The sequence below is a fragment of the Melopsittacus undulatus genome, chromosome 5, assembly GCF_012275295.1.
Source record: "Melopsittacus undulatus isolate bMelUnd1 chromosome 5, bMelUnd1.mat.Z, whole genome shotgun sequence".
NCBI lineage: Eukaryota > Metazoa > Chordata > Aves > Psittaciformes > Psittaculidae > Melopsittacus > Melopsittacus undulatus.
The window spans coordinates 69,085,047-69,100,194 of NC_047531.1; the positions used below are offsets into that span (position 1 = coordinate 69,085,047).

Here is a 15,148-nt window from a genome sequence, read left to right on the forward strand (position 1 = left end):
TGTTAGAAATTTAAATGCATGCTTTCTATGATACACTTGCTTGTTCTTACTACCTGTTATTCCAATTAAATGCTAAAAGAATAACAAAAGCACTCACTGCCTTTTTTTTTGTTACTTGCAGCACTGAGTTGTCCTGAGGGCAAGGAATACCAGCCTTGTGTGCAGCCCTGTGAAGCCAAGACATGCTTGAATAAATGGTTCTATGAAGATTCTCCCTGTTCCTACTTAAGGGAGGACTGTGTTTGTAGAAATGGCACTATTCTGCACAGAACAGACTCTGACCTCTGTATACCAGAAGAAAAATGTAGTAAGTGCTGCAGGAGAGGGCAGTTTTGTAGATATGCTAATATTAACTGCAGCTCACTAGAAGTGATGTTCAAGTTCCCTGTCAGTCCTCAGTAAGTGTGATCTGGTATATATCCCTTCAACAGAGCCTTCATCTGTCTCACCAGTTTGAGCTTTCAGTGCACTTGGATTCAAGAGCCAGTGCTGATGTATTTCTGTCAGGGAAAAATAATGGTCATTCTTCCATAGCACCCAGGTTTTCTTTCCTAGATTACTCAGGAAGGAATAGCATGGGCAGGTTCTTTCCCTCACACTCAGTATTTATTTTCACCCATAGTGAAGCCTTTGTTCATCTGGACTTTTTGAGTTCATAATCTTTTCTTGGATTCCTTAATCATAATGCTTCACAGCACTCTTATTTTATGCAATGCTTCTATGGAATTCCTAGTTGCTTGCAGGAAATCTGCACTCTCTACTTAATAAAGGGATATAATGTTTTTGCTCTCAGCATGTACAGATAACAAAGGACAACCCCGCTCTGCTGGGGAGATCTGGAATGGGTCAATGAGAGGTTGTTGCATGTACAGCTGTTTAGAAAATGGAAGCATTGTTGCTGTAGAACCTGAATGCAATGAGGATCCACTACCAGTCTGTGAAAGAGAAGGGGAAGTTATCATCCATATCATCGAAGAAAGAGCTTGCTGTCCAAAGAGAGTTTGTGGTATGTACCACACTTATTTTCAGTAACAGAAGTATAAGATTAAGTTCTTGATATTCAGTGGCAGAGGATGATCTTCAGACAGAGTTCAAGGTAGCATTTTTCAGAAGTGTTTTTTAGGTACTTGTGGTTGCTTGGTCCAGCAAAGCAGGCTGCTTTACTATGTAAGAACTGACTCACTGAAATATTTTTTTAATTCTTGTAAGTCTGCTTGTGAAACAAATCTTCTGTTCAAAAGGAATTTTAAAGCTCTTCGGATGAATTTCAAAATAATAAATAAATACTTGATTATAGAAGTACCTTGGTAATTGGGGCAGTCATCAGAGCCTGTTCACTTTTCTTATTGCTTTTGTATCAAGAGCAGTATCCTCTGACCTACTGCTGTTTCACAGCAGCAGTATTCTGTGAGCTGATCACTGAATACTAATATTTTGTCTTTCCATGGTTAAGGAATAAGCTCATTGCTCCTTAAATGTTAATTAAAAGATGCTAATTTCTTCATAACATCTTCAAGGAAAATCAGCACAAATGGTCAAAGTGATATGCTTTTGCTCATTGCACACCTGTAACCAACACTGAACTGTCAATTCGTTAAAGGAGTATTTCACTGGGACATTTTAGCTGTCTTCAAGTGTAGGAAGCAGTGTAGGCAAACACCTGCTTTAAGAGGGATATAACTGTGCTTGCACAGTGCCACGTGATTGGAGTTCCACCAGCCTTGGGTTGAGCTCGGAGGTCTACAGAATGGTATGGAGTACACTTTCAGCTGACTTGGGCTGCTTGTAGTTTGTGAATCTCTATATTGAATTTTTGTGAATCTCTATATTGAATGGTATATGCATCTTGAGATATAGAACTTGTACTCGTATCTGTTCAAATGTGTCAAAATTGATTGTTTTTTTTTTATCCCACAGAATGTAACATGTCATTGTGTGACACCATTATTCCAATATGTAAACCCAGTGAAAAATTAGTGGCAGGTTACCATCCCCAGTCCTGCTGTCCACAGTACCGATGTGGTAAGGGAAATACAAACACACAGTTTCTGGGACATTTTCCACACTTGTATTATGTGTTGTAAGAAAACCTGCCTTACAAGTTTTTTTAATTGTTAACAGAGTGGGACACTAAATAGCACCAGGCAATGACTTTTTTTTTTCCTACAAGCCAATATTTTCTTGTGTTTGTGTTTGGTGTTGCTTTTGACTTACAGATAATTTGGGGTAGATGAAGAATATCTTTTATCTGTCTTTTTAGTATTATTTCTGTGTCTGTTTTTAGAATAGTGTTTATTTCACATCCTGCAGAATGTGATCCTTCAGCTTGTTTCAATGCTTCCCAGCTGGACTGCAGAGAAGATCAATTTATTGTGGAAGCAAAACAGGAAGATCCCTGTTGTTTCTCTTATCTCTGTGGTAAGAATCCTCTAATATTTTTATGATTAACTAAGGAATGGTAAAGTATTTACAAAACCAGTCTATAGTTCTAAACCTAATCATTTAAGTCAGGAATTCATGTAGAGGTCAGTGGGATTTCACACAGGTCAGACTGCCTAGAGCTTACGTTATTCTTCGGTTTTAGGATCTTTCATTTCAAACATAATTTTGAACACACTACTTGAACTTTGTTATGGTTTTATATTTGAATGTCAATCCATAAAAGCTCTGTTATCCAAGTAACAAACATGATATAACTTGTTATACAGCTTATTATATGGAAGTCACATGTGCTAACATTTTAGTACTGAAAACTTTGTCTGCTTTTTTTAAAAATCTAGTTTGTGAATCCTGTATTGAGCCCATTCCCTTGTGTAATGAGGGGGAGATTCTCACTGTAGACCATAATACCATACATTACTGTTGTCCTCATTACTACTGTGGTGAGTATAATTCTTTATCAGTAAAATACATTATCAAATTTAGTAACTATGACAGACTCTGTGTGTGGAAATTCAGCATTTAGGGTGGGCTGCAAGAGAGATTAAGAGATCTAAATTAGGTTGTTCGCATAGAAGTGGGTTCAAATTTCTTGGTTTACTCAGTGGTGGTCTGACCAAACCAGTCAATGAAGGCTGGAGAAGTTATTTAGTTCACAAGAGAGAATATAGGCACTTTCAGGGTGATCTAAGTAATGATATATTGGTGTGGAACTAAGTCCCATCATTGGAGTATAAATATACAGTTGTTCACATACTAAAACACCTGCTATAAAACAGCTTCCATATTGTTCCTCTGTTCTACCATTTGTTAGTGTTTAGTCAGTTTCTTTGCAGTTTTAGCTTTTAGAGGAAGCAATAGGCCAAGGGTTTCAAACACTGCTGGGTTGACTACTATTCAAAAAAAGAAGCAGCCAGAAGAAAACAATTTGCAGTTTGATGTGGCCTTTGGTAGCCTCATAAAACCAAGAAATTGTGCTGTATGTCCCTAAGTAAAGTCTACATGTGTAACTGCTTGATTTGGTTTAACTCTTGTCCTGTTGGAGTCTTTTAGTAATTTCAATTAATTAAGTAGTCTTCCAGCAAGTCTGGAACTTAGTAATTTTTACTTCAGCTGGTTCCATATTTTTTTTGGTCCTTTCCTTTTCCTTGCACTTGCACCCAGGTTGCAGTTTCTGCAACGGGCCTTTGGCACAGTTTTTGCCAAATTCTGGCAGGTAGAAAGTTAGATCTTAGTATTTGGTCATCTTTCAGAGTCCCAGTAAGCCACCTCTGATAAGGCAGGCAGATATTTTCTTACTGTAGTCATCCTAGTAGGGCAGTTGCTCCCTGTTATCTTACAGAAGTGCACATTTGCAGCTGGTACTAGTTATCAGCTTGAGTGCCTCTGAAGTAAGAGGAATATTAAATGACTCCTGTGTGAAGTTTTCTGAAAATATCAACATGCTTTAAGGCAACTTAAACAATTTTTCAAAATCTTTATTTTTTAAGTTCCAAATATAATTCAGATGCTTAAGACACACAATAAGAAATAGTTAAGATGTCATTAAAATAGTTCATCAAGAGAAATATAAGCCAGAAAACTCAAAGGAAATTTGAGTAAATGTGTGTCTCATACGTTTCTTCTCTCCCTGTCCCCTTCAGTTTGTGATGAAAATCTTTGTTCTGAGCCTCCTATGAATTGCACCGATGAAATGACACTTGCAAAGGAAAAAATACCTGGGCAGTGTTGCCCAGAATGGCACTGTGGTAATCATTGCTTTATTCCTTAGTCATTTCTGGTAACAAAAGCTAACGAGTAGATAACTGACTACCATGGTTTTCTTGTTTTCAGAATGTAGCTGTGAAAACGCTACTATGCTGACCTGTAAATTGGTAAGCACTGTCCTTTACATAATTTTATTAATGGTGTTCAGTCCTTTTACTCCTCCCTTTCCATTCCTTGTTTCACTTAGTTTTAAAGGGTGTTGAGGCTGAACAGGGGCAGGCATGTAACTCCAAGTGTCTGCACAGTATTTTCAACTATTCCTTGGGGAAATTTTGTCTTCTGTGTCATAAGATGTCAAAAGAAGAAAAGCAACTGCAGTATTCTTCTGTTCAATGTTGACTCGAAATATGCTGGGAAGGTTTTGCATGTAAATAAACCCAATTATTTTTAATAATTAATGAAGAATAAGCTTTAAGATCATATACATAATCTGAAGAAATATGTTATTTTGTTAATCTTTTATGCTTTTTATTAAAATGATTTAACATCACTGAATTTAGCTGTTACGAGAAGCTGTAAATATTATGCTCCTCACATACCTTCTCATAACAGGGACTATGATCTGGAAAACAATTATGAGTGAATGTTCAAATTCCCATTATTACTGCAGTGATGGAGATACTTTCCCTATCAAATGCCTGTCGCTTGACCTTCTCTTTTCCCTTATGTGAAGACTGAATAATGTAAAGTCTAAACAGAAGTTGCAAATTTGAATAGCTATTACCTAGCTTTTGGAAGAAAATTCATAGAGGATAGTCTGTTGCTGCTATGTTTATTACTGACATAACTTTGTATCTAGGAAAAATTGCTCTTCAGGGACTCCGCTATTCAAACGCATTCTCTTTGCTCCTGTTTAAAGCGATAAATACATCTAGTAACTCTGAATGTGCTACTGTTTCTTAAGTATGTTGCAATTTTTCTCTTTTATGAAAGCAGGGGTGGAAGTGATGAAAGTAATATTTTACATTTTTAGAGGAAAAAAATGTCTGTTTAGTACTACATTTAATTGTCCATGACTTTGCAAACTCTTATCTTTTTATCCTCAGGGAGAAGTTAAAAAAATAGATAGTAATGTTTCCAGTGCTTGTGGATGCACTCACTACATTTGTGGTAACTTTTTTCATATTCTTAGCTGTTTTAGTTTAGTTTGGTTTTTTTTTTTTTTTTTTAAAGTCATGCAAAGAAAGCAGAAATATGGCCATAATAACTTTCTCAAGCATAAACACTCCTTTAACTTGATTTCATGGGTATCTACTTAGTTATGCCAATATGCTCTCTTTTCTGAACACCATGCTTTGTCTACTAATCCATCCATTTTGTGTCTGTTCTGGTGGGGTGTAGGAGTGTCATAAAACTGCCCTTGCTTTCAGAGTCAGGCATGGTCTGTCTGGTGGGAGCCAGATAGGGTGTAGATTGTGAACCTTAGCTGAGTGTGAGCAGTGTGAGTGCTGCTAGTTCAATATTGAGCACTAATGGGACATCTCACACGAGAGCAACAGACCTGTCCAGGCAGCACAAGGGTACATGCCCTGTCTTAAGATCAAACCTCTGCTCCCCTCCCTCACTCAGCCGCCCTCTGTAGACTAGATTTCAGCTGTGCTGTGCATGGGGGTGCTTGCTGCCCCCTGCAATTCTGACTGTAGCCTAGCTAAACTGCCTCTGAGAGTAAAGCACACATTTACAATACAGCTTGAGGATATTACTGTCCCACAGATGTGCTAGTTTAATGGACAGAAAGGCTACATTTTGTGATGTGCAGAATGACTCATATGGTGCATGTAGCCCAATGGTAAATAATAGAACTCTTTAAAAATAAGACCAACACTTTTTTTTTTAATTCCATAGTAGGAACACTATCAACTTTAGACAGTTTTACATTTTGTAGCATTTTCTTAAGCTGAAAATACACCTCTACTTCTCCCCTTTCCTCCCCCCAACCCCATCTGATAAATAAACCACAAACCAATCAAGTCTAAAAGTTAGAATACTTTTGCTGACCATAGGACTTTGCCCTCCATTTGTGTCCACAAGGATTCTGTTGATTTGCGTGATGATTTTTTCCCCCTTCTGGTAACATTTATTTCTTTTGGTGTTAGAGAAGGATGATGTGTGCATCTTCCAAGAGGTCACAGTACTGAATCCTGGACAGTCAGTGATTCAGCTCTTGGATGGAGACCTTTGTTACACTGTACAGTGTTTACAAGAAAAAGACCAGGACACAGGATACAATGCAGTGCATTTTACAGTGGTGAACTGTTCCCAGCAATGTGAAGCTGTGAGTATTCTTAAAATACAGGAATGATGCAATTTGTGAGCTCAACTACACCAGTAAGGATAAGTCACAAATGACGACTTTGCTAGTCCTGTTTGCTAAGTAAGAATTTGAGAACTTAACTGTGATGTATATCTTGAGTCTCCAGGATTCTTTTGAAAGGTAATTTCTAGCAGAATATGGTTTTACAAAACACTTTTTTCCCCTTTTTTGTTTTCCTTTCTTTCCAGCATCAAATATACATTCCTTCCTCCAGTTACCATACTTGTTGTGGTACATGTCAAGACATGTTCTGCTCTTTTCATACTGAGAATGGAACACTAATCATGTATGAGGTAAGTGCCTCTGGACAGAGATTGGAAGTAATTATAATAATACAATAAACATGTGTCTGACAGTTACTGCTTAGTTAACTCATGTTGTGAGTCTTGCTTCATACCTCCTTACTGCTGGTTACACACTCAGGGACTATTTATGGTATATGATGGGAAAAAAGTGTGTTTATTTAAAGGCCTGCCATTTCATATTAGGTGTAATACCTTGTTTAATTTTATTTGGTGTAAGATTTTCTGCAAAAATATATAAATATCATCATTTACTTCAGGCTGGATATGTTTTAAAGTGCAGGGTAAAGTTAAAATTATAACTCTAAGTAATGTATGATGATCTAGATGCCTTGGGAGCTTCTAAGTCTGCATCAGGATTCCTACATCCCCCTCTTCCCAGGGCCACTCTTCTCCTCATTCTGGTTTCTACAGAAAGGAAGTGTGCAAACTGAAGCATTGGGGTTTAGGATCCTCATGGTTTGTTTCAGCATTCATACAAGGAAATCTAGATGTTGTCATGACTTGGTTCATGCTTCCCATTTAGAGCAAAAGAAACTATCAGGCTTTTTTTTTTCTGGAACAGAGTCCTTTTGGTCTGCATTAGTACACCAGTGCTGAGCCGTGTGCTGGAGAGTAGAACTGTGCCTCCAGGGAGGAGTAGCCATTGGTAGTTAGAGGATGGTCTTTGCTGCCTGTAGGTGGTCTGCAACTCCAGTAGGTACTACAGCATGAGGGGACCACTTTCACAGACATTTGGGGTTGGAGATAAAGCCAATATGTTTCATATTTTGTGACAATGGTCTTGATGCATACATTCAGGAAGGCAGCACCTGGACCTCCAACTGCACTAACTACAAGTGTGCAAAGACTGCTGCAGGGGCTGTCATACTGGGATCAAGTGTTGTCTGCCCCCCTTTTAATGACACTGAGTGTACAAAGGTTTGTACTTTGGTTGAGGTAAGTGACAATAACTGACCTGGAGTCAGTTATTATTGACTGGACCTTGACACAACGCATGCATACTTCATACACTTTCTTTAAATTAAAAAAGTGGTAAGTAAAAACATGTAAGAGAACTATTTACAGTCTTGTTTTGACTGACAAAATACCTGCGAGGAGTACAACAGTTTGTTTGGGTCCTAATGATGACTGCTTTTAAAATTCTGTGGAATTGGAATCATAATTGATACATCACTACACAAAATGCTAATCACTATGGCTTACTTTAGTTTAGAATAACACTTTGCCCAGTTTGTAGTACATATACACTAAATAAATTGGATCAAGCAATTCAGAAATGCTGCATATAAAAGAGGGCAATATTAAAAATTCCTGCAGTTATGCAAAGATTAGGAAGATGACAGAGTATGCATAAACTTTATTACCTCTTTAACTAAATGTTATATAACATAAAAGAAAATAAAATTATCTAGCATACATGAACGGGCATCTACCTACATCATATATCTGAAAATGTAAATTAGGCACAACCATAAAAACAGGTTTGAAGAATGCGAATGTTTCATGTATGTTACATAGTTTTTACAATTTAATTTCTAATTTAATATTTCTCTGGCTTCACATTTCTTATAATTCTTGCACTTGCAGTACACCGTATATTCAATGTAAGCTACAAATAATAATAAAAGAAATATACATGTAGAAATATACGTTTAGAAATATATGAGAGATGGTAGTAGCACCGCTGCCTTGACTACAGATTATAAATTTAGCACAGTCCTACTTATCCACTCCATTTGTTTGAGTCCTTATTTCTTGCAATCCTGAAGAAGGCATTCTATCTAAAATTAATGTCTGTTCTACTTTGACTTTATGCTCCAGTTTCTTCCTTGGAACCCTTTTGTCACCATCTATTAGGATGTTTGCTTAGTAATATTCATTAAGACTTTAAAGAACGGAGCCCTAAAATTAATTTTCTGAATCATTCTAACCTGTTTTTCAGAGATGCTGAGTATAGACTTGAACCAGTAGATAAGGAGAAATCTGTCAGGCAGCTTAGGACAATTGCCCAGGGAGGTTGTGGAGTCTCCTGCGTTGGAGATATTCAAGGCCCGCCTGGACAAGTTCCTGTGTGATGTACTCTAGGTTACCCTGCTCTTGCAGGGGGGTTGGACTAGATGATCTTTCGAGGTCCCTTCCAACCCTCGGGATTCTGTGATTCTGTGATTCTGTGACTATGGATTTAAGAGGCTGAGTTTAAGTGCTCATTTAAGAAGTCCTTGAACAACTTATTCAATATTTTTCCTGTTATGAAATAAAAACCACATTCTAGCATGAAAAGACTGAAGCTTAACAATGTCTTTAGCCTGTTTTTACTATAAGAGTGCTATTTATGTTCAACTGTCTGTTTGATAGGCGGTTCTCAGCTATGCACTAAAATTGTGGGTGCCTGTTTCTTGCTTGTTCCCATTCTGTCAATCCTGACAGTGCCTCTTTCCTTCTCCCTCTCACGCTCCCTTTTAATCTCAGAAGGACATTTTCTTCACTTTTATACATTTTAACTTTTAGCTAACAGGCATCTTCAGCAAAAAAACAGTAACAAAGACTATAACTGAGAAAAAGAATTGAGCACATCAATGGTTCTGAAATTCTGCAGTTAATGTTCTCTTTCAAGAGTGTGTATACATACACATATACATTTAATATTGTAAAAAGCTACTTATTAGGTATTAATTTTTTCCTTAGCATACCCCTGGAAATCCTTTTATATCACCAGCAAAGTTGCACACCTGAGTTTATTGAACTGTTCTAATAAAATCTGGCATTGGGAAATAGATAGTAGTGGATGATATAAAAAGTTGCTTATAGAAACTCAGTTGCTTAGCCAGAGACACACTAGATCAGATCAGATGTGCAGCAATGAGTTCATTTACAGTGTCAAAGGCTATAAAGAATTTGTGAACTAAGCTTCCAGCTCATACATCTCTTTGTAATTCTCTTGATTTCAGCAATGCTACTTTTTATTAGTTGGACATCTTTAAAACATGGAATGTATTGAGATAAAATTCACCTTTGTATTGGCCACTGTTTTTTTGCTATATTCTCTTTTTATTTTCCTAGAACGGAGGAATTGTGCAGATGTATAATGATGGCTGCTGCAAGACCTGTAAGTGAGAAACTCTGCAATATGTGCTTAGTTTGGCTTTGGTTTTGGAGGGTTTGTTTTTTAACCTCACTTGCTGGGACATAAAGAAGGAAAAAGCATGCAGTCCCCCCATAAATCACATAAAATTGTTATAGTTACCTAACTATTAAAAGGCTTTGCTTCACTTGGCTGCTGACATGGTGATCTTTAACTTTATTGTTCTGGAGTATAACCAAAACTCTCCAAATATAACCTGTGGAAGATCAAAAGTTACTTCTATTAAAATAATGAAAAGATTTTCATTTTCTCTGCAGTTTTCACATGAAATGTTTTTATTATCAAGGTATTTAACTGTGTGTACATAAAAATAAAACACTGTTGTGTAAAACTAATTGTGCAGAGCAAAAATCTGTGAAATGCCACAGGAAACCCTCCTCCTCATTTTTGTCCTTTCTTGCATTCAACATTGGAGTTAAAATATAAAAGGAAATTAGTCTTTGGTATTTTTTTAGAGAAACCTTTAATTAATAATATTGCATAGGAAGTCACAGACTTATAACCATATACTGCACAGTTTTTAAATATAATTCAGAAGTGAAATGAATTGTAAATAATTTGTGTTATAAGAGGAAATATTAATATTTACCAAATATGCACTACTCTAGTTTCTAAGTTACGCAAAGTTTTGAAAATGAACTGCAATTATTGCTGTTCTGTTGTACCCAAACCCTAGAAAATAAAAGCTATTTTAATACAACATAATATGTTTTTGTTTGAATGAGAATCGGTACAGAAGTGTAACACACTAGAATTGTACTAAAATCTTACTAATCATTATTGTTTCTTTAATGAGCTAAACTATATTTAAAAATATTTAAATGTCCTCCTCCCAAATTAGGTTGAATTTAAAGTGTAAAGAATTAATGGCTACTGATTTTCTGTTGATTGGGAAGATTTACAATTTTGGCCGTATTCTGTGGCCTCAGGAAAGACATTGTTATACTTCAGAAATACTTGCTGAGATGGCTGCTAAAACCCCAGATATAGTTAATACAATTATATGTTACCTTAATTTTATTTTCTTTTCTTTTTAACTAAAAGCATGTGCTCTGTGGTGAAGCAGTTAAAAAGAGTACTTCTAAATAGAGCTTGGGGTTTTAATGGGAACAAAATAATCTTTCTGAAAGTGCTTGATTCAATGCATGCAAAGTGAGTGCATATATTTAATTCTTACCTTGCCATAGAGAGACTCATTGCAAAAGTTTGATTTACAAGGAAGCATCATTCCAGTTTTGTGTTAACCAGGGGGAAAATAAAGTTTAAGCCATCTTTAGTAAGACCTGAAGCAGCTGCAAAGTTTCTAAATTTGGTAGATTAACAGGAAAGCTCATTGTTTTCTGCTAAAAGAAAAATTGCAGTTGGCAGTGTAAGAATTAATGAAATGTCATTTAAATAAACATGTTTTTGTTTCACAAGAAACTTAATATTCCTAATGATTCTGCCAGGTTCTGGATTGGGTCTATTACCCTTTGCCATTAGCCCAGTAGTGCCTACTCATAGTATTAATTGTGAACCAGGTATTATTTTTAATAACATTATTTTCTTTTTTTTTTAATAATAGCATAAGCACTGCTTGATATACGTGTATAGCTGGCATTACATTAAATGTCACCATGCAGTTAATGGTACTGTGCCTGATACTGAGAGATGCTCATTCCCTGTTGGTGTCCCAAATCAGTGGTGTTCTAAAGCCTGGTCAGGGTTCACTGCTCAGCACCTGTCAGAATCAGGTTCATCCATTTATGGTACATGCTGCTGGTAGTTCTTATTCTTGTTAATTTCTGAAACTGGTTTTAATACTGTACAGGGAGTTTGTAATTAGAAATGATACTTTAAAAATTATTATCATCCTGAATGCTGTTGCCAAGAGATTCTAAATTTGATCCCAGGTCACTAATTTAATGACTGAACAGTGCCTTAAAGTAGAGCAAGTCTGCCCAACTTATCTGTACAGATACGGATTCATGCTGTATTTTTGTCACAAATATCATGTTCTTACAAAGTTATGAAAATGGAGGGGGGGAGGGAGGGGGAGAAACGTACAATTACAATCATACATTTATAAATAATTTACACTAGGAATTATGGAATGTTACAGAGCTGTTGCATTATGATCATAATTCGTTGCTTTTAAAGACAGATAAGTCACAGAAACTCCTTAATCAAATAAGGAGTAAAAAAACCACACCTGCCACGGAATGCAGATTTTTTTGACAGTTGAAACTTGGTGAGAAAAAACATAGCAGGGTTTTCATTAGACATCAGCATCTTATACACTGGAAAGTCATGTATCCCTCTCTATATGACTCATAGAAGTACAAAGACTGCATTGTCTGCACACACTAATGCTGGCAAGGACTGTCTGATGGAAATATCACAGGACTTCTTTTTCTTATGTGCTACTGAGAAGGAAAACCAAGATACTGTGGGCTAACAGCTTTGATAGTACAGTGGTGTACTAGTTCAGCAACAAAATCTTGTTTGATCCTGCAATGCGCACATTAAAATCTAGCTGTGCCCTGCAGCCAGCCTAATTTTTAAATACCCACTGGAGCAGGATATCCTGGTCACCAAGAGCACATTTATCTTGTAAAAGAAATCACAATCTTCTGGAGAACAGAAATATTGCTCTTTTCTGTGTACACCCAGACATGAAGCCACATGCTGCACGTAGAGAAACTCTGCTGGATGGTGCTTATTATTTGAGATGTTGGATGTCCAAAATAGTTGCATAGCAAAACTAATAGGTAATTTTGACGGGTAGTGAAATAGGAGATCTAAGTAACTGCTGTTACACAGACAGATCTAACAGCCTGGTATGGAGTGCAGAATGAAATATTGTATGTTTAATTGTGTCAGTCTTAAATTACACCTTATATTGTGTTAAAAATGGTTTTGCAACGTACAGATTTATTTTTCAAATAAAAAAGAAAACCTCCTATCAGTATCTCCCAGAATGTACCCAAATTTCCTTAATCCTAGATCCATATGCTGACTCAATGCTACATGCTTCAGTTCTGGTGGTATAAACTGCACCATATTTAGCAAATATATGTATCTCTCTCCTTCAAAGCTTCCTTCTTCATCATTCTCAAAAATATATGGCATGATAGTGTTTCTATTTAAATTTTAAACATTCAAAGTAGCATCACGGTTGTAATCACATTTACAGCTTTACCTTCTCAAATATTGAGTTCTGAAAATTTTCTTAAATGCAGAGTTAAAATCTTGTTTACATTCAATATTCCTATTAAAAAAATTAATTTTAATACTATTCAAAATTATTTGTGACATCTTTTTTCCAATTGCTTATATTTGTCCTGCCATATGTGTAATTTAAAATCATACTACTATTTTGATATTTATATCTGTTTAGCTTAACGGGACAACTGATGCTTCATATGTGCAGCTAAAATATTGATAATTATGCACAGAAAGTATTCATTAATGTATTTTTTTTGCCTAAAAATAATTTGATTATGGTAGTCCTAGTTTCAGTGTGCACAGTAATGAAAACAAAGTATATTTACTGAATATAGCTTCACTTTGTAATAGCTTCACTTTTTTAGTAGCAGCTACAGTACAAATAGTGTATTGATTCAGTATGCATTTTATGTATTTCATCAGGCAAAAAGGAAGAAAGGATTTGCCAGAAAATAACAATCAGGACAACCATAAGAAAAAGTGACTGTATAAGTCAAAGCCCGGTAAGCATAGAAGACCTGTGTTTGATGCCTACGGCATACCAAATCAAGTATTAAGTGGGTTATAGCTCTCAACAAGCACCAAAAAATGCTGCTATCTTCTCAAAAGCAGACCTTTGACCCTAGGAATGTTATCCTACTTGTAAATGGAGTAAAATTAGCTATTCCTATGGCAGAAGGACTGAGCCCTCCTACCTGGAAAATCATCTGGCTTCAAATGAAAAGTACACAGCATAATTATAATTCACATGGGCATTGACTGAACTCTTCACCATGAAATTACATCCCACTCCAAAAGAGGAGCAGAAATGCTTTCACTTAGGATGTGATTTCTCTTTGAATTCCTGCTGCATTCCTCTTTGAAGACCTTTACACTCTGTCTTCTCCTCCACATAGCATGTGTCTCCATATAGTAAATTCATGATGGCGCTTATTTATGGGTCTGCTTAAGACAACTTTTTTCTCATCTTGGGTGTAGCCCCATCTACAAAGCATCTCCAGGCAGCAAATGTGCTTCTCATGTGGCACTTACAGGAGAAGCAATTGGCACAGTATCTCTATACTTCCAAAAGGCCCCTGGTAAGACTCTGTTGAAGAACCTATAAAGGCAAAATATCATCAGAGATTGAAAGCTGAGCAGGTTAATTTCCATCTTGACAGAAGTTCAACAGTGACATGCCCAAAATTTAATAGTAGAAGTAAGAGTGTGTGGTGTATTTATTTAATTTTAGAAAGAGGACTGGTAATAAGAATTTAACTGTTCAGGAGTGAACATGAATTTAGCTGCGCTGTTTTGAAGTTATTAAATTGTAAACTAGGGATTCAGTTTTGTTATCCACAGCAGAACATTTGGGTCAAGGTTAAGAAAGAATACAAAGTTTAATTTAAAAGAAAAATATATTAAAAATGTGTCTACACTTAGAATGAATGTATTTTAGAAGATAAAATAATTTTTGAATTAAAAATGAGTTTTTATCACAAAGAAATTTGAAATGCAATATCCTTGTAACAAAATTTGAGATGCCTAATTTCAGCTCTTATTATACTCCTAGATAAATGTGGCTTCTTGTGATGGAAAATGCCCATCTGCAACCATTTTCAATGTCAATATTGATACCCATTTAAGATTCTGTAAATGTTGTCGAGAAAATGGAACACGTAATCTGACTGTGCCACTGCGCTGCTCAGGAAATGGCACTGAAATCATGTACGTCATTCAAGAACCTATAGAATGCTCATGCCAATGGAACTGAACATTACTGTGGATATGATTTCATCTGTAGAAGTAAAAGGAGTTTCCTTTCACCAAACTTTTTTTGATGTCGGATGACTATAGTAAAATTGCAGGGATAAAAAACCAGATGTGCTCAATTATGCTTCATAATGTAATTTTTCACAGATTTAGTAAAGATGATGTTCTTCACGTTTTCTTTTGAAGTACTGGTGTATATAGGAAGAAAAATATAAATCCTTT

At 36.1% G+C, this 15,148-nt stretch overlaps 1 protein-coding gene across 1 annotated transcript in view; it reads left to right on the forward strand.

Annotated features, from left to right (window-relative positions):
* The window catches only part of OTOGL (otogelin like), a 95,698-nt gene extending 80,771 nt beyond the window's left edge, over positions 1 to 14,927 (forward strand). Inside the window, exons 46-59 of the mRNA XM_034063322.1 lie at positions 122 to 307; positions 794 to 1,006; positions 1,918 to 2,022; positions 2,311 to 2,418; positions 2,781 to 2,882; positions 4,083 to 4,187; positions 4,273 to 4,313; positions 5,253 to 5,316; positions 6,303 to 6,481; positions 6,709 to 6,813; positions 7,624 to 7,743; positions 9,886 to 9,931; positions 13,598 to 13,677; positions 14,727 to 14,927. Coding sequence (XP_033919213.1) covers positions 122 to 307; positions 794 to 1,006; positions 1,918 to 2,022; positions 2,311 to 2,418; positions 2,781 to 2,882; positions 4,083 to 4,187; positions 4,273 to 4,313; positions 5,253 to 5,316; positions 6,303 to 6,481; positions 6,709 to 6,813; positions 7,624 to 7,743; positions 9,886 to 9,931; positions 13,598 to 13,677; positions 14,727 to 14,927 — 1,655 coding nt within the window. The remainder of the gene's footprint in view (positions 1 to 121; positions 308 to 793; positions 1,007 to 1,917; positions 2,023 to 2,310; positions 2,419 to 2,780; positions 2,883 to 4,082; positions 4,188 to 4,272; positions 4,314 to 5,252; positions 5,317 to 6,302; positions 6,482 to 6,708; positions 6,814 to 7,623; positions 7,744 to 9,885; positions 9,932 to 13,597; positions 13,678 to 14,726) is intronic.
* The last annotated feature ends 221 nt before the right edge of the window (positions 14,928 to 15,148 follow it).